This window comes from Chelonia mydas, chromosome 3 (genome assembly GCF_015237465.2).
Source record: "Chelonia mydas isolate rCheMyd1 chromosome 3, rCheMyd1.pri.v2, whole genome shotgun sequence".
Lineage (NCBI taxonomy): Eukaryota > Metazoa > Chordata > Testudines > Cheloniidae > Chelonia > Chelonia mydas.
The window spans coordinates 140,448,356-140,466,323 of NC_057851.1; the positions used below are offsets into that span (position 1 = coordinate 140,448,356).

The 17,968-nt window shown below is 42.0% G+C and overlaps 1 protein-coding gene and 1 long non-coding RNA gene across 7 annotated transcripts in view; one reads left to right on the forward strand and one right to left on the reverse strand.

Annotated features, from left to right (window-relative positions):
* Nucleotides 1-17,968, forward strand: part of CRIM1 (cysteine rich transmembrane BMP regulator 1) — a 306,847-nt gene that overhangs the window by 263,062 nt on the left and 25,817 nt on the right. For 5 of the 6 annotated variants that reach the window (XM_037895410.2, XM_037895409.2, XM_037895413.2 and 2 more), the window contains 2 exons: nt 6,180-6,389; nt 14,725-14,940. In XM_037895410.2, coding sequence (XP_037751338.1) covers nt 6,180-6,389; nt 14,725-14,940 — 426 coding nt within the window. The remainder of the gene's footprint in view (nt 1-6,179; nt 6,390-14,724; nt 14,941-17,968) is intronic. The other variant, XM_037895411.2, reaches the window with a different exon arrangement.
* LOC122465142 overlaps nt 14,934-17,968 on the reverse strand; it is a 31,575-nt gene continuing 28,540 nt past the window's right edge. The window contains exon 3 of the long non-coding RNA XR_006289745.1: nt 14,934-15,330. This is a non-coding gene — a long non-coding RNA (uncharacterized LOC122465142). The remainder of the gene's footprint in view (nt 15,331-17,968) is intronic.

Below are 17,968 nucleotides of genomic sequence, written 5' to 3' on the forward strand. Positions count from 1 at the left end.
CATCTTGCATAAGGTATATCTCAGTTATGTCATATTCATATCATAAGCATACTTTCATAAACAATATGAAGTGAAACATGTCACATGTAACCGATAAAATTTTAATTGGTTACATAGTTACTTTTTTTAACCGCTATTTATATCCCTAGAATATTTAAAACACCACTTAACTCAAGCCAGAGATTTGTGTGTGTGGATGGGAATCAAGTTATAGGCAAAACTTGCATTATAGCATGTGCCAACAGTGCACTGAAGACAAGCCCAGAGTGGTGGTTGGTTCAGTAAAGGACTCAATTGCTTTGGTGAGATATAAACTCATTTTATTATATTGGCTATTGGGCTATTGTAAAACAAACCCAAATATCAACAGCGTCCTCCCCTTACCTGTAGTCCAAAATAAAGTTTTGGAGGAATGTCTAACTTTGGGCAAATCTAAGAGATGAAGAGAAACCGTTAGCTCTCTTCTTTCAAGCCAGTTCAACTATCCGATGTCCATTTTTCCTTTATCGGTCTATCCTTTTTAATATAGTTGTAGCTGTGTTAGTCCCAGGATATTAGAGAGGCAAGGTGGGTGAGGTAATATCTTTTATTGAACCAATGTCTGTTGATGAATTCCCGTTTTCCTTGCCTGGAATTGGGGCTACAGCAAAGATCTGAATGGTCCAGGATAAGATATTAGAAGTGTATGCGTACACTCCTCTATTTTTTCACCAACACAGACATCTGAGAGCAACTGTTTTCCCCACAGAGTCCTTGTTTCACCACAAAAATCAAATGTGCTTTTAATTAAGAAATATATCATTAAGTATTATCTATTTAAAATATTTTCATTAACCTTCTGTATCTTCCTTGTTTTTATTATTTCTTCTGTTTCCCTCCAGTCATTATTTTTCATCTATGTGTATTCTTCCATAACTTTCAGCATCTGTTTTTCCCTAGGCTGATTACTCTATAGGTAAAATTTCCCTTGCACTTTCCCCTGTGTTGTGTTCTTTAATGTCTTACCCATGTTCTCTCTCTTTCCTTGTTTCTGATCATTTTCCTTCTTTCTCTTTTCCTAAATTTCCCCTTCCCACTCTTTTCTTCCCATCATACACTTGTTATTTTTCCCCTCTGATGCTTGCTTACTCATTCTCTTTTCTGTCCCTCTGTTTAGGTAAACTTGACTAATAAAATAGTCAAAACACTTTTTTGACTTTTTAAACAAAAAATGTTTTAACTTTTAATTTGAAAATGTTTTGTTTCAAAATTTTAACTAGATTTTGTTTAAAGAAAAATGAAAAAGGGTAAAAAAAAAAACCCTGAAAACATAAGGAAAAAATGAAAAAAATTCATTTTGGGCCAACAAAACGCTGCATTTGCCTTGAAAAGGGGGGAGGGGGGAGGGGATGTGTCAACTTTTCATTTCAGCAGGAAAAAACACACAGACCCAAAATGAAATTCTTAGGATTTTTAGGTTCATCGACTAAACCGAAAAATCAGTTATTTGATCAGCTCTGCGGAATAATTGGGTCTTGTGCCATTCAGAGCTATAGGCCGCAATTCCGACAAATACATACGTATATGTTAATTGTAGGCACATGGTTAAATGCTTTGCAGAATAGGAATGCACTTAAACACATGCTTAAGTACTTGGTTGAATTATTATCAGCAGCTTGAACTTCACCTGGAATTAAACACACAGCCACAGCTGAGAAGTGATTACAAGTGTCGTGTGATTAAGTAACTTGGGGTCCATGTGTAGCTGGAACTGCCAATCATTAGTATGTTCTGGAGGGGGCTCTCAGGAGCACTTGTTGAAATTCTGCACAAAAACTGAAGGGAGGGTTGGCAGCTCATCAGTTGGAAGTGACAGAGGAAGGGAGAGACCTGGCTTTGTGGCTTGATCACAGGAAAACTGAGACACCAATCCAATGCTGCTGGTAAAAAGGAAAATGTGATTCTAGGATGATTCAATCAAGGCATTTCCAGTAGAGAGAGAGGACTATGAATGCCATTGTACAAGGCATTGGTAAGACCTCATTTGGAATATTGTGTACAATTCTGATCACCCATGTTTAAGAAAGATGAATTCAGACTGGAACAGGTGCAGAGAAGTACTTCTAGGATGATCATGGGAATGGAGGGCCTATTTTATGAGACTAAAAGAGATTGGCTTGGTTAGTCTAGCAAAATAAAAGCTGAGAGGGGAGATGATTGCTGTTTATAAATATATGCCAGGAAAGGTGAAGAGATCTTCAAACTAAAGGACAGTGTTGGTACAAGAACAAATGGATATAAACTGTCCATGAACAAATTCAGGCTGGAAATTGGAAGAAGGTTTCTAACCATCAGAGGAGTGATGTTCTAGAACAGGCTCCCAATAGGAGTTGTGGGGGCAAACAACTTAATTAGTTTTAAGAGAAAGCTGGACAAACCTATGAGTGCAATTGTATGATGCGGTTGCTTATGGTGGTAGTGGACAGGGCTCAACAGTCTTGGTTCTGGTTTATGTCTTATGTTCCTAAAGCTCATGCTTCAGGTTTCATCCGGCCACCAGCAGGGGTCAGGAAGGGATTTCCCACCACCCCCACTGTATTCTGGGAGGGTTTCTTTTATATCCTTTCTCTGAAGCTTCAGGGATGGCCACAGCTGAAGATGGGACATTAGGCGGGGAGGACCAGGGCTCTGAGGTGGCAGTGAGCATTCTCTCTGTCAGGTGTGTGGTTCGCTGTTTCTTGCTCACATGCTTAGAGTCTAACTGATTGCCATATGTGAGGCTGAGAAGGAATTTTCCCCTCGGTCAGATTGGCAGTGACTGGGATTTTTTCACCTTCCTCTGCAGCATGCCGGTGCGGGTCATGTGCCAGGATTATGTGGGTATATCTATCTCATTTAATCAATTCCCTCCCATTGTAGGGGCCTAGAATACTGGTGCACCTTTGTCCTTCCTAATCTCTGCTTGTGGTTCTTAATAGTCTAGTCTCCTATGGATTGTAATACTTTGGTCTTATTTTGGCTGTTGGGTTTAGTGTGCTGGTGCTGGGTGCTGTTAGTTGCCTGTGATGTACAAGAGACCAAACTAGATAATCTAATCGTCCTTTTTGGCCTTCAGTCACAGAGTTTAAGTAGAATGCTAAATCACCACTACTAGATATGACTTATACCTGGAGCTCACATTTGGAGTATACCAGATTGCATCAGGTGTCAGGTATTTCCAAAATAATTTCTTGTGGGAGGATTATACATCCAAGGTCTTCACATGTCAGTATAACTTTCAAGGTATCACCGAGTGGTATATGCACTACTTCCTTATTTTGAAATATCTCACTTCCCTGTCACACTATGTATCAGTGGATCTCAGATTTTAAGATCTAGCATATGACCTCTAAATCTCAAAACTACTTACTGTACTACTTTAAGTAGTGTAGATATAATGAATTCTTATTCTGATAATGTACTTCAAACCAATTTACTTAGCATGTTTGTGATGTACATATCACCAGTGGTACGTGCACCACAGTTTGGGAATTACTGCTCTCGATGTTATCAAAAAAGGACAGTTGCTACCAAAAAAAAAAAAAAAAAAAGGGAAAATCCAGCATTCCTTTTCACACTCCTCTCCATTTTATTTTATTATAAGCAGAAAAAACACCGAAAACAAACTACAAGAAATACACAGAAATTGCAGCTATCACTTTAGGCAAGAGATTACCAAAATAACGGTTCTTTAACGCACATAATTTCTCATGCAAACAACATGTGTTACAGCAGTAGAACCTGAAAGCAAGTCAGATCACAGAAATCCCAGCCCAAAGCCAGTCATAGAACTCCAACCATAACCACTTATTTTTTAAAAATCCATAGAACCAACCAACCCAGAATCTGAATCCTTCTACAACATCAAATGTCATGAACAAGTCTCTGCCATCCCTATCTATCCTGGCCACAGGAGCCAGGTCAAAAAAAGTTACCCAATCCACTAACTGAGACTACGACAGTTTGTGTTACTTTTATTACTCACCAGTCAGCACAATCCAGGAACAAAACAATTTTCAACATTTACTAACTCTCTTCAAAATAAATCACATATTGTAATAACCAAAACAACCCAAATAAATATAAAACAGATTCATGGTATCGGGCAGTGTTATGTGAGATATTTTCATTCACTAGCATGACCCGTCATAAGTCTCTTGTGGCGTCTTTTCAGCCTATCACTTGTAAAGTATGTAAGGTCATACCTCTTTCATGGAAATACTTCTCATGTCACTTTATCCACTACCATGAATTCACATAATGTATAGGAAATTATATTCCTTGTAACATTTTATATTATATTTTCTGCTAATAAATTTGCTTGTTTTCTGCCATTGCTTTTCTTCCTGCCTTCATTTTTAGTTTTCCTTGTATTACTTAGCCTGTCATACCATTTGCTCCATCAAGAAAAAGGGTTGAGATGAAGTGTTTTCCTACAGCCATTTTCCCCTTTAATGTTCATTAATCCTTCTTTCATTCTTTTATGCCAGCTCTCCTTTCCCTTGCCCCTCTTCCTTTTTTCCTTCCTCCTCTCCAAGGTTTTCTTCAGTCACTCAATCCTCCACTCAGTCTCTCCCTCTTTTTCTCCACTTCCTCTTTATTCTCTTTACCCCCGTTGCCTCCCCTGCTTCCACCGTATGTTACTCACTTTACTGAGTGTCAGCATACTCCAGTGGAGAAAGGAGACAGGTGGTACTTTGGGGAGACTAGAGTCTTGAGGGTAGAGGAAGTATGCCAGGATTTGAATCATAGAATCAGGGTTGGAAGGGACCTTAGGAGGTCATCTAGTCCAACCTCCTGCTCAAAGCAGGACCAATCCCCAATTTTTGCCCCAGATCCCTAAATGGCCCCCTCAAGGATTGAACTCACAACCCTGGGTTTAGCAGGCCAATGCTCAAACCACTGAGCTATCCCTCCCCCAGGATTCTTTAACTCCCCCAGGATTCTTTAACTGTTTCTCTTCTATCTCTGAGGAGAATGGCGGACCCAGTCCCCAGCTCCTGTGAAAGTGCTTTGGAATCACATCTTCCTATAGACCAGGGGTGGCCAAAACTTACATGCCCTCCGAGCCGCATACGATGGTCTTCAGAAGTTCGAGAGCCAGAGCACACCTGCCGGGAGCCGGGGCTCGGGGTTTCAGCCCCTCTCCTGCTGAAGCCCTGAGCCCTGGCAGGTGCACCCTGCAGGGCTGAAGCCCCGAGACCCTCCTCCCCACTGGACAGAAGCTCCTACCCCACCAGCCCACTGCAAGGCAGAGAACCTGAGTTTACCCCTCTCCCCCCCTCCAGCCCCCAAGTCTGGTAGGTAGAGAACGGGGAAGGGGGGCAGAGGCAGCTTGCGAGCCGCACTTCAATGGTAAAAGAGCGCATGGTTTGGCCACCCCTGCTATAGACCAGAAGAAGGGAAGCTGAAGATCTTCCCTTTTCATCCCTGGAGGTACTGGAAGAGAGAGTGGTGTCTCTGATGTGATGGTCTTGTGCTCACCTCCCTCCTAACGGGAAGGTAGAGGCTGAGGGTTTAGGGGGTCAACCCAGTAGCTCAGAATGCAGAAATGGACCAGACTCATCTCTGATGTAACTTCATTTAAATTAATGGAGTTACACCAGGGATTAATTTAACCTTTTGAGCATTGCTCTGTGATATTGCCCTCACTCTGCTTGGGTAATCTTATATTTGTTCTCACTGCTGTATGAGCAGCAATAGATGCCTACCTCGGAAGCCCGAGCAAGTGACCACCAACCCATTGCAATCCAACTATAAAGATATTCCAAGCAAAGCACATTGTCTCCTGGTCATAAGGGTGTGCAAAGTTGTTTTTATCAGTATTGACATGCCAAACCAAAATTCAGTTTCTATGTGATTTATGACCAGTGCATTATGAGTAAATGGAAGTGAATACTGGCTTTCTTGTGGAAGATGCATCTAACCACAGCATACATGATAATTTCACCTTGGTACACCTTGGTACACCATGCAGAGGCTTGTTTCAAGTGCTCGTGAGGCTGACCCTATTTCTAAGTCTAGGTGAAAGAAAGAAAGAATAGCTAATAATAATAATTAAAAAATAAACCCTCTAAAAACAAATCTAATGAAGGTATGCACTATTTTTTTTCTAAGCAACACTCTCACCAGGGCACGTATTTTCTGATCATTTTATGCAGAGATACCAGATTCTGTTATGCCACCAGTTAAAACAGGCTCTTGCCTGTCAATGGATGGGCGTCGTCATGAGAAAGAGGAGAGCTGGCATGATGGTTGCCGAGAATGTTATTGTCACAATGGACGGGAGATGTGTGCCTTGATCACCTGCCCTGTGCCTAATTGTGGCAATCCTACCATACATCCAGGACAATGTTGTCCATTATGTCCAGGTAAAATGTTGTATTCTACATTATATAATTAATCAACCCTGCTCCCACTTGTGTGCAGAATTTCCTCACCCAAAGTTAAAGCACAAGTACAAGTCAAGAGACCAGGTTTTGATGCCCAGCTATACCAGAAACTAACTTGGGTGACTTTTGTTATGTTTTCTATGGTTCAGTTTCCCCAGCTGTAAAATAAAGGTATGAATACTTATTTCACATGGCTGTTGTGAGGCTTAATTCATTAATATTTGTACAAAGTGTTGCAATTCTAAAATATTATGATGTTTCCAGTTTATTAGCTGTGATGTCATTTGAATATCATTTGATAAGCTATTACAAAATATTCATCATTTTTATTGGGTTAAGAATGAGATTTCATTAATGGTCACCTATTGATGACAGTGTTTCAGTGGGTCTGATGGGAATATTCATTCAATCAGATTTCTTGATTAATTGAATATTCTCATTGCATGTTGCAGAACAGAAATGTTTGTTCCTGTAATGGAAGATTATTGAGTTCTCTTTTTGGGTAGGAAGGCTAAGTACAAATAATCTAGAATTACTATGTTTTTAATTATAACAGAATATACACTTTAAAAGTACTTGAAAGATCTTTACTTGTAGCCACCATCTAACTTAGTATAAAACTATTTCATTTTTAGTCTCAATGAAATTGCTCACAGGAGGCTGTTTTATATAATAAGCAATAATTATTACCTTAATAGATATTAATATATCATTAATTAATATCTGAGTTACTGGATGGTAGGTGGCATTGCACAGTAAACGTCAAAGTTGTAATAATGATATTTATAGTAATAAAATGCTAAATTGGTAGAAAATAAGTAATAAAAAGGATTCAGGTAATATTTTACTTCATTGTAAGATAAAACAAAAATGAAACAAAACAACAGGTGTGGAAATTAATATTTAAATTAGTATCTTAAAATTAGTTAAAACAATGTTTAGTTAAAGCTTACGTTAGTATTAGGGACTTACCTAGTACTGGGATTTAGCTTCTATGACTGAAGCAAAGTCCCCAGGGCTCTAAGCTCATCCCCGCTGTGATGGGTATTCTGCTAATACTCAAGAAGCCTTTTGTGCCCTGAAGAGATGCATAGCCCTGATGAAAGCTCATTCTGTCACTCCCTCTCCAAGAGGACACAGAAGGTGAGAGAGGCCTGTCTTAAAATTCTTTTTCTAGAGTGCTCTCTGAGAGCCTCCTCAGAACTGCAGAAAAAGGGGCCTACCGGGTATAAATAGGCATCATCAATCAATACTCCAGTAAGCTGTGTCTCAGCTTGAGCTCCCATTGCTCACTCATTGAAGAGACCTAAACCTCCATCTACTGAGGCTAGTAAAACAGCTCAGTTCGTCTCCACCAGTGATTTAAAAGTGATAGGACGGAACATCATTCCCTCAGTGAGCACAGACCTATGTTGCCCTCCCTGGGACCTAGTGAAATCAAGACATATATCACCTCAGAATCAGCCAAAGGCTAGGTCGCAGTCCATACCAGGTCCCTCTGATACCCTGACCAAATATGGTCACAAGCACACAATACTGTCTCAGTAATTTACCTGATACTGCTTTCTTGATACTGAGATTGGTGCAAGTGATGCAAATGACCTCCGTGCCCATTACTCTGGTGCTGATCTTTGCAGTGCAGATGCTCCCAGCATCAACTTTTTCAGCACTGAAGTTCTGTCCATTACTGAGCAATCTTATGGTCACAGTGCAGCCTGAATCACCATTCTTCTCCTCAGCTGTTAGTGTCCTGTTTCTCAGTACCAACTACCACAGCTGTTGTGGTACCAGTAAGCTCTTCAGCTCCAGTGCTGGGGGAAGACTCAAGGTCATCCCTAGAACTCCAGATAGGGAAGTCCCACTGTTAGAGGAGGTGTATTCATTTTCTTCCTTCCCTTCAGAGCACAGTAGGGGGAGGACCTCCTACTCACCCACCTTGTTCCTATAAATAAGACCCCTATTTGACATACAGGGAATCTACAAGCTATCACTGCAAATGCAGACCTCTGGGATCTCGGGGAGAATATTCACCTTGGCATCCACGACCCCAGCCTCTTACCCCTACTGTATGCAATATTGGCTCTTGTGAGCCACTTGGGGTATGCATCCAGTGAGGAAGCCTGCCTCTAGTGACCCCCTTCCCTCATTAGAGTTCGCTCTCCCTCTCCTATGAAATTTAATAGCTTGGCTTAAGAGAGGTAGCTGGTACACACTTGCACTGTGTGCCAGGAAGAAAAGGAAAGTGGGGAAGAATTACATGCTGACTGAAGTGCATCCTATCCCAGCAGCAATCTCCTCTTCCTCAGCAGACCAGAGAGCAGAGCCCTTCTCTCCCACTGAGCTGTTGCATGGCGCACATTTTAGAAATTCCTGTGGAATTGTGCGATTTTTCCTGCACTATTTACTGGACATTCTGCTGTGCCCATTAACAAAGTCCTTTTAGAACCAGGCAAAAACATGGCAGACCCTAGCATCTGTGGTACCCAAGTCCCTTCCAATGGGTTTGAATATTTTCACACTCACCAAGTTCCTGAGTGCATGAAAGGTCCAAAATTCCAGGACCACGCCATAAAATTACTCAAAAAATCAAAGATAAAAAAATAGTTTCTTTGGCAGGAAAAATTGCCCATTAGCAAGCCTGCAGATGCGCACTGCAAATTACTAGCTGCTCCTGTCAAAGTGTGGTTACTTTAATGGAACAAGGTGTCACAATTTATCGAGAAACTCCCTCAAGAACACAGGGAGGAATTGAAGTCTGTGGAACCAGAGGGACAGTTGGTAGCTCATCCATCACTGAGGTGGCATTAGATGTGTTTTACACAAGAGCATGGTCAGTGGCTACCCCCATTGCCACGTGCCGGGCTTCATGGCTACAATATTCAGTAATACCGAAGGAGGTTCAGGGAGCAATTGAGGATCTTGGATTTGAAGTCTGTGACTGCTCAACACAAGAACTGAGGAAGCCCTGAGCTCTCTTAAAAATCAGAGAGAGACTCCATTCTTTGGGAGTCCATGTGACAGCCCCTAGGAGAAAGCAGGCCAGGTCACAAAGCTGCTCTAGACAAAGGCCCTCCACTGTTATTACAACCCACAAAGATCATCGGAGTCACCAAGGAAAAAGCAGAGGTTGCAATGCAGAAGGCCTTCAGGTTTTTTCTCTTCTACTACACACCTTGTGTCCACCTTACAGCAGTAGGTTTGATGCCATAATTGAGAGCCCAGTGCATACACTGCTGTTGTTAACCCAACAGTCCAAACCCAACGAGCCCGAGTCAATTGGCCTGGTCTCTGGGACTCACTGCAAGGCTCTTTTTTTGCTGTGTAGATGTACCCTCAGAATTGTGGGTTTTATGGCCTTGTGCATTACATCACGCAGCATGTCAGACTTCATCTACTCTCCATGCAAGGGTGGTTGAAATCAATGTATCTTCCCAGCAAACATCACATGCACATCAGAGTGCAGTTCACTCAAGTAGTCCTCTCATCACTAAATTGGTGGAAGGACCCCCTACCAAGGTCTTTGACCTTTTCTCCACCTCTGTCTACCAAGATGCTGGTGACCGATTCCTACATGCTTGATTGGGGAGCTCACCTAGACACTCACAAGCCTAAGATCTCTGGACTCACAAAGAGACTTCCGCACATAAACATCCTAGAGCTCAGAGCTCTTTGTCCAACATGCACAGCATTTCTTCCCATGCTAGGTGGGCTAATAGTTCAGGTAATGACAAACAACACAATAGCATTGTTTTATGTCAGCAGACAGGCAGGTGCATGATCATCCCCCACCTTTGTGAAGAAACTTCTAGCCTCAGGAACACGTGCATTTATTACCAAATCACACCACTAGGTCTTAATCGGCTAGGTATACAGAATGTCATAGCAGACCAGCTCAGCAGGCAATTCACAGGTGACCACAAATGGACTACCGATGACTCGGTCCTGCAAAGCATCTTACGTGGGTGGGGATACCCAGCCAACAGTAAACTTGTTTGTTTCAGATTAGTACAAGTAATGCTAAATATTCTGTTAAAAGGGGAGATCTGAGCCCAGGCTCCTTGTCCAATGCTCTTCTCCTCTCATGGATTCCAGGGATGATGTAGGCCTATCCACGGGTCCTAAGGAAATTCTGACAGGTTTCAGCAGATCATGTTAGCCACAACTTGGCTCAGGCAGTTTTGGTATTGAGACCTAAATGAGCCTGTCAGTTCAGCGCCCAGTAACATTACCTGTTTTACTTGATGTGATCTCCCAAAACAGAGGTCAGATCGTATATCCAGACCCTAGCATCATTGCATCTGACAGTGTGGATGCTAGCTGATTAACTATGATCAAAAGAAGCTGTTCAGCTGAAGTCCAGAATATATTGGTGCATAGTAGGAAAGGTTCTACTAGACTGACCCCTGCAGTCAGGTGGAAGCAGGTCCCAATCTGAAAAGGAGAGTGTCACTTGTCTCCCATAGAAGCCCCGATGTGCGCTATTCTGAGCTATCTGCTATCCCTAAGCATTCAGGGCTGTTCCTTAAGCTCTATAAGAGTACAGTAAGCAGAAGTATCAGCACATCATCCTTGTGTCCAAGGTCATAGTGTATTTTCTCATCCTACAAATCGCTAGATTCCTCAAGCGCCTCATTCATGTGTTCCTCACAGTCTGGGTCCCCCCCCCCCTTTCTGGGACCTTAATATAATTTTAGCCTGGTTAATGGGACTTCATTTTGAGCCCCTAGCAACTTGCTCCATATACTATCTATGAAAACAGCTTTTTTTAGAAGCTATAATATCACCTTGAAGGGTGGGGGAAATTCAGGCCTTCGTGGCTGGTCCACCTCCCCAGTAATCCATAAAGACAAAGTGGAGCTTGCTCTGTGTGGCGGGGCTGCATTGCGCCGGCGGCGCAATGAGCTGAGGCTGTGGGGAAGGGGGAACAGCAGGGGAGGGGCCGGGGGCTAGCGTCTCGGGCCAGGAGCTCAGGGGTCAGGCAGGAGGGTCCCGCAGGCCATAGTTTGCCTACCTCTACTCTAGGCCCTACTCTGTTTTTACAAAAAAAGGCTCAAATGTTCATTTAAATCAGATGGTTCACCTGCAAGATTTCTTTCCCAAGCCCCACTCCAACTAAAGGCAAGCCAAACTGCACACTGTTGGCGTACTTAGGGCTCTCTCATATTACCTTGGCAGAACAAGACGATTCAGGAGTCTTGTAGCATTTGTAGCTACAAGGATGCAAGAATCAGGCAATATCTACCCAAAGCTGGTCTAAATGGATATCTAACTGTATTAAAACATGGCGTAAATTAGCTAGATTAGATCCACTCATGCAGGTTAGATCCCATTTCACCAGGTCACAGGCAGCTTCTGAGGGTTTTTTTAAGAAGCGTACAAATTTCAGAAATGTACAGGGCAGCTACATGGGATCAGTCCCCATTTTTACCCAGCACTGTTCCTTAGTTGTGGCCTCAAGATCTGACACTCACTTTAGTAGAGCTGTGCTGCAGTCACTATTTAAATAAGACGCCTAGCACCCACCTCCTGACTCTGAGGTCACCATTTGCTCATCACCAGCAGTGCAAACAGTGTGGACAGTCACACCAAGAGGAAAAAACAATTACTTAACCTGCAGCAACTGTGGTTCTTCAAGATGTGTTGTCCACAGGGATTCCATGACCCATCCTCCTCCTCCACTGCTGTGGCATCCTGTATCATATGGATTCTGTCTTGGCAAAGGAGCTGAGGGATGGTTGGGCCTGTTCTGACTTTTATACCTTTCAGTTGGTGAGGGGGAGGACATCCAGAGTGTAGGTATGGTCCCAACAGCATTGCTAGCCAAAAGAAACCAGCCTCATGCACATGGGACAAGTCTCTAAGAACTACAGTTACTGTAGGGTAAGTAACTGTCATTTCCCATGTACTTGATTCTGGGATACTTGGTAAAAATTCTTGCAAGTCTCTGGCAGTTTCAGATAAATTTTTAAAAAGGATGATTTTATTGTTTGAAAATGAATAATACAGTCAAATCAGTAGATGTTGCTTTGTTTTTATATTAATTTCAGTTTACATTAGAGTACCCCCATATTTTCAGTTTTTGATACGCTACAGATTTTTGTATGGACAAAGTGTTACTACATCGCAGAAGATGTTGGGAGAAAGCAGGTTAGGCAGCGGGTCGGTTCGGAATTATGGGATAAGCACATTAGCTGAATGTGTCTGCCAAAATGGTCACCAGTGAAATAGTTAACAAGATTGAGCCTTACATTGTCAGTTTTAAATTTCAGCATTAACAATTTACGGATATGAATGAGGCAGCTCATCAGAGTTGCTGTTTTTCAGGCTGTTCGCGAATATTGTATTGATTTATGCTCAGTTTCATGTTTTGGTTATTTTGGCAACTATGAGGAATAGAAACATTTTTCAGAATGAAGGCTTAGATTCTGGAGTACAGTTCTTTGCAAAGGACAGATTCTGTGGCACATTCCACTGCCACAGAATCACAGAAAACACAGTGCCCTGAACATTATGAGTTTGTCTCCTTTGATTCTTTGTACTCTCAGCTTGGGGCTAGCTACACACTCTGCCCTTCTGCACTTTCTGCTTTTCTTGGAAGGCTGCACATAAGTCAGAATGCAGCAGGGCCACCCACATTTCAACTGCCAATAGTTTACTCCTTTGCTGTATCCACATTTTTACATGTTAATGATGAGAACAAACTAAACAGCAGTAGTATTACAGAACACTGTAGGTTTCAGTAGGGAGTCAAAGGAAAGGAGTCATTACATAGCATTGCTGGAGTGTTGGCTGACTAGGAGAGTAACAAGGGTGTCACCCTTCTCTGTGTGTGTGGCAGAAAGGCTTATAAAATGATCAGGTATTCAGGAACCAATTCTAGAGCACATTTGACGAGCCAGGTACTGGTTCAGGAACATTATAAGCCTTGTCTTGTCATAAATTTTGCAGTAACTCAATTGCAAGAGTTGTTTCCATGCTAAGGGAGTGAGAAACAAAATTTGATGTTGAGCAGTGCTACCTGGTTATGCTATTTTGACTGTAAGCCCTGGGTAAGTTGCTGTGTATTAGATTGGTTTGCGGTTTTGCAGAATGCCCAGATGTAAAATAGGCTACTTGCTGAGACAAATAGCTTTATTCAGATATGCTATTAGTCATAAGCCATGGATAAAATAAGATAATGCTGATGTAATGCAGTCATGTACCATTACCAGAAGTTCCTACCATTAACTCTTTTCTTGGAGGATGAAGTCCTCATGGAAAAATTATTAGCATCCCCAGTGAAGGCAGCTGGTATATGGAAATGGGCACAGACTGATCATGTGCTATTCCGTATGCTCCAGTTTTTCTACAGGGCTGGCTTGAAAATTAAATGAAGAGGAAATATCCCCTTCTTGGGATGCAGCTGCTTGTGGGACAGCTGGCATGGGGCTATCTGCAGCATTGCACTGCTTGTGAACTAATAAACTGACTTATCTTCTGTGTCCAAGTTATTACAATCACCCTGAACACTTTCTGTCCCTTTCACATTTATACTCTTCTTCTTGTAGATATCCATTCAGCCTCCTTAATCATTTTAGGTGTTCTAAGAATTCCTTCCAAATTCCTGATATCAGACTCTAACACTATTTTATATACAATACCCTGGAGAAGGAATATAGCCTCCCACTTCTGTGCACATAGATCAAATTTGCATTGATATTTTTGGCTTCAGGTTTCCCTGCAAGCTCATATCTAAATTTTCTGCCCACCAGTACTTAGTATTTATATATAAATCACTGACTTCCATGTTCTATAGCAGAGGCTCTCAACCAGGGGAGCAAACTTCTAATAATTCAGTAAGACAGAGGGCCATCCAGGCCAAGTTTGAGTGAGTAGCATTGAGAGCCCAAATGCCAGGCTGTATCCTTCTCACTGTTGTAACCAGGCAGGAGGAGAGGGTGGCTCCAAGTTTAAGAGAACTGCTAAAGCAGGGTGTGATTCAAAAAAGGTTGAGAACTCCTGTTCTGCAGCTATTTCATTAAGTGTGCCCATGTTTAATTGGTTTCTCACATATATATTAGCTAGCACTTTTTGTAAGTGGAGTCTCATATTACTTTTTCTGATGTCTCATTTCTCCCACCTTTTGCCATAATGATATGCACATAATCTCATTTATTTATACAGCTGCTTTCTCAGCTAACTTTACTTGACTTTGTTACTATTGTTCTTATATTATCAATAATAACAGTCAGAAAGTAATACACCTTGGTTGTATTTTATTGACGATAGTCCCAACATATTTTCATTTGTTTGCCTTTTAATTCTCTTTTCCTAGATGAATCAATTGTGCAGAAGCCAGAGCTCAGCAGTCCATCTATCTGCCATGCTCCAGGAGGAGAGTATTTTGTAGAAGGAGAGACATGGAATATTGATTCCTGCACGCAGTGTACATGTCATAGTGGACGCGTTCTATGTGAGACTGAAGTCTGCCCACCTCTTCTTTGTCAAAACCCCATCCGTACACAGGATTCCTGCTGTCCACAGTGCCCAGGTAAGCATGACCTACCAGTTATCAGCATGGGCCTTTCTGGATCTTCTGCAAAATCCTGTGAAGTTGGCAATAAATATTTAGACTTGAATAGAGTCAACTGCTGGTTCTGTGATTGCACAGGAGCAATCCCTGTAGCCATCATCCATGACAGTTTCTGGAGAAGAATGTCCAAAACCTTCAGTAACAATACCTGCATAAATCATTTGTGAACATTTAAAAAAAAATGAATAGATACTGTAAGGAGCAGTGCTATCAATAGCACTCACTTAATGTGAGAGTAAGCACCAGAGGATTGGAAAAGTGCAAATGTTGTCCCAGTCTTCAGAAAGATTGGATGGGGATGAGGAAGTAATCCTGACAAATACTGTCTCGCAAATCCAACTTCTATCCCTATTAAAACAATGAAGAAAATATTAAGAAACATTGAAACTAATTGAAAGGAATTCAGCGAAGAGCAAGGAAAATGACTAAGGGACCAGAGAGACTGATTTATGAAGAACGATTAAAAGAGCTAAATATGCATAGCTTGGCCAAACCATGAGTTTAGGTTAGCTGTCTACAAGTATAGAAGACTAAAAGTGCCAAAAAGGGAAAATAGAATAGACTTGAGTAAAGGAAGTGTAGCTGGATAGGAAACATTTTTCTAACAGTAATATCTATTAGATTGGTATTGCCTCCCATAGGAAGTAATGGAAGCCCCATTGCTTGAGTCATTTAAAACGAACAGAACAGAACACTCACAAATACACTGTAGATAACAATACTGTGTTGGCAGGGGGATAACCTAATAGATCTCTTGAATCAATAATTTATGAAAAGAGAAAGGTGTGTAAGTATCTAGAGGTTAATGGAACCAATAAGTCAAATGAGTTTATAAAGAACAAATCATGCTGGATAAATTTGATGAAGTTTTTGAAGTTTTCCTATACTAGTGGATAAATGGAGCACAGTAAACATAATATATGGATTTTAGTAAAGAGTATTCTATAATGCCTTATTAAACTTTATTTGAAATATTAAGCCAAATTAGTTTAAATAAGATCATTGTAACACTCATTAAAATTGGCTGTAGAACAGCTGATAGAGTATAACCTAAGGTTAATGATAAACAGCAGTATTTCAGATGAGGGGAAAATGGCCATTGACATTACAGAGAGTTAGCTTAGGTAGGCCTATTTTTATTTGATACCCATATCAAAGATAAGGAAGAGAGAGTAAGATAAACAGCAGATTACATACAGACCAGATTGTGGTTGACTATACATGGGTGTGGAAGAGAGGAAAGAGGTCACAAGGAGCCTCCCTTCCCTCAAATCCTTGTGTCCTTACACAGGGACCAGCCACAGTGCAATCGAAAAACAGAGCCACTGCTCTATGCTGATGGTGCCACCATCCTTCCTTCACTATGTGGAGTGAGGGGCTGTAATCCTCTGTAGCAGCCAGAAAAGTGGGCCAGACATAGCGGAAACACATACTGCACCTGTTTTAAAGGTGACTGAGCTGCTACTACAGGGCATCAGCCTGATTGAGAAGTCAGCAAGAATTCCTCCAGGGATCCAACTGCAGTGCAGCCCCTCCCATCCTCCTCCTTCCCCAGGTTCATGGCTGGCTCTTTATAGCACAATCCAGCCCGAAGTCTGCCAATACTAGTAAATTTTGAGATGTTGCAAAAAAGAAGCGTATTAAGATAAAAGAATGTAGGGAGTTTAGAAATAGGTAAACTTCAAAAGTTTTGGTTCAAATAGTGCAGCAGTTCTCAAACTGTGTGTCGGGACCCCAAAGTAGATTGCAACCTAATTTTAATGGAGTCACCAGGGCCAACATTAGACTTGCTGGGACCCAAGGCAGAAGCTGAAGCCCTAGTTCCAACCTCACCTGGGACTCAGGCTGCAGACCCCCTATCCCCCCACCCACTCAGGGTGGCAGGGGTCCTGCAGTCATGCAGTAACTTTGTTGTCAGAAGGATTCAATGAAGTTTGAGAACCCCTGAAACAGTGGTCCTGTAGCTCTCATTATCCAAGATGTATCAAATTACTCAAACCTCCATTGGCCAAGATTTTTAAAAAATGGTGCCTACAGTTATCCTCCTAAGTCTGTATATGGACAGCTCAATAGGTGTCCTGATTTTTAAAAGAGCTGAACACCTACCAGCTCTCATTGACATCACTGGGGCACTTCTGGGTTTCTTTGCACATCTGAAAATCAGGTCACTTAGCTGCCCATATATGGACTTAGGAGACTATCTTTAAGTTCCCATGGGGAGATTTTCATAGGCACAGAGGCCAGGAAAGTCCACCACCTGGATTCCTCCATGAACAAATACGAGTTCCAGTTTCACAGAGCAAACTCAGGGTTTGTCAGAGACTGAAGACCTGGGCAGTCGCGCCTCGTGCTTGAAGCAGGAGTCAGTAGACAGGAATCGGAGCGAAAGGTCAGAGCTGGGTTACCTGGAATGAGGTAAGGCAGGGGCAAGACTGAGTCTGAGGAAGGAACAAGACAGGAGTAAGGCTGGGAAACCAGCAGGGACAGGAACTATTTCAACCATTGGCAAATATTTTGAACAGCCACTGAACTGCTGCTGGGCTTAAGAGCTGGTCTGCTGACTCTTCCTATCTGTCGGTGGTATAGCCTATCAGGCCACCTACAGAAAGTTAGCTGTGCTCATCAGGCTGCCCAGAGACTAGCTCTGCTGCAGGCCCTGATTCCTGACAGGGTTCTTACATACATCTGAGTTTCTACAGAGAATATTTGTTACAGGTTAGGGAAGGAGAAGATCACCCCAGCAGGTGACCAACTCGACTCAAATAACCTTTGCCAAAATGGACCTCAAAGTCAGTAGAAAAAAATCCTCACTTACTCTACATGGAACTCAGGCCACACATTTCGCAGAGGTTTCCAGATAGGATATCTGTTGTGATAGGGCTGTCCTGTAGTCTTTATTGAAGTAGGACTAGGAGCACCCACCCCTGAGCAAAAAAACAACGGTCGGTTAGTCATCAAGATTAGTGGACATTAGAACTAATTGGGA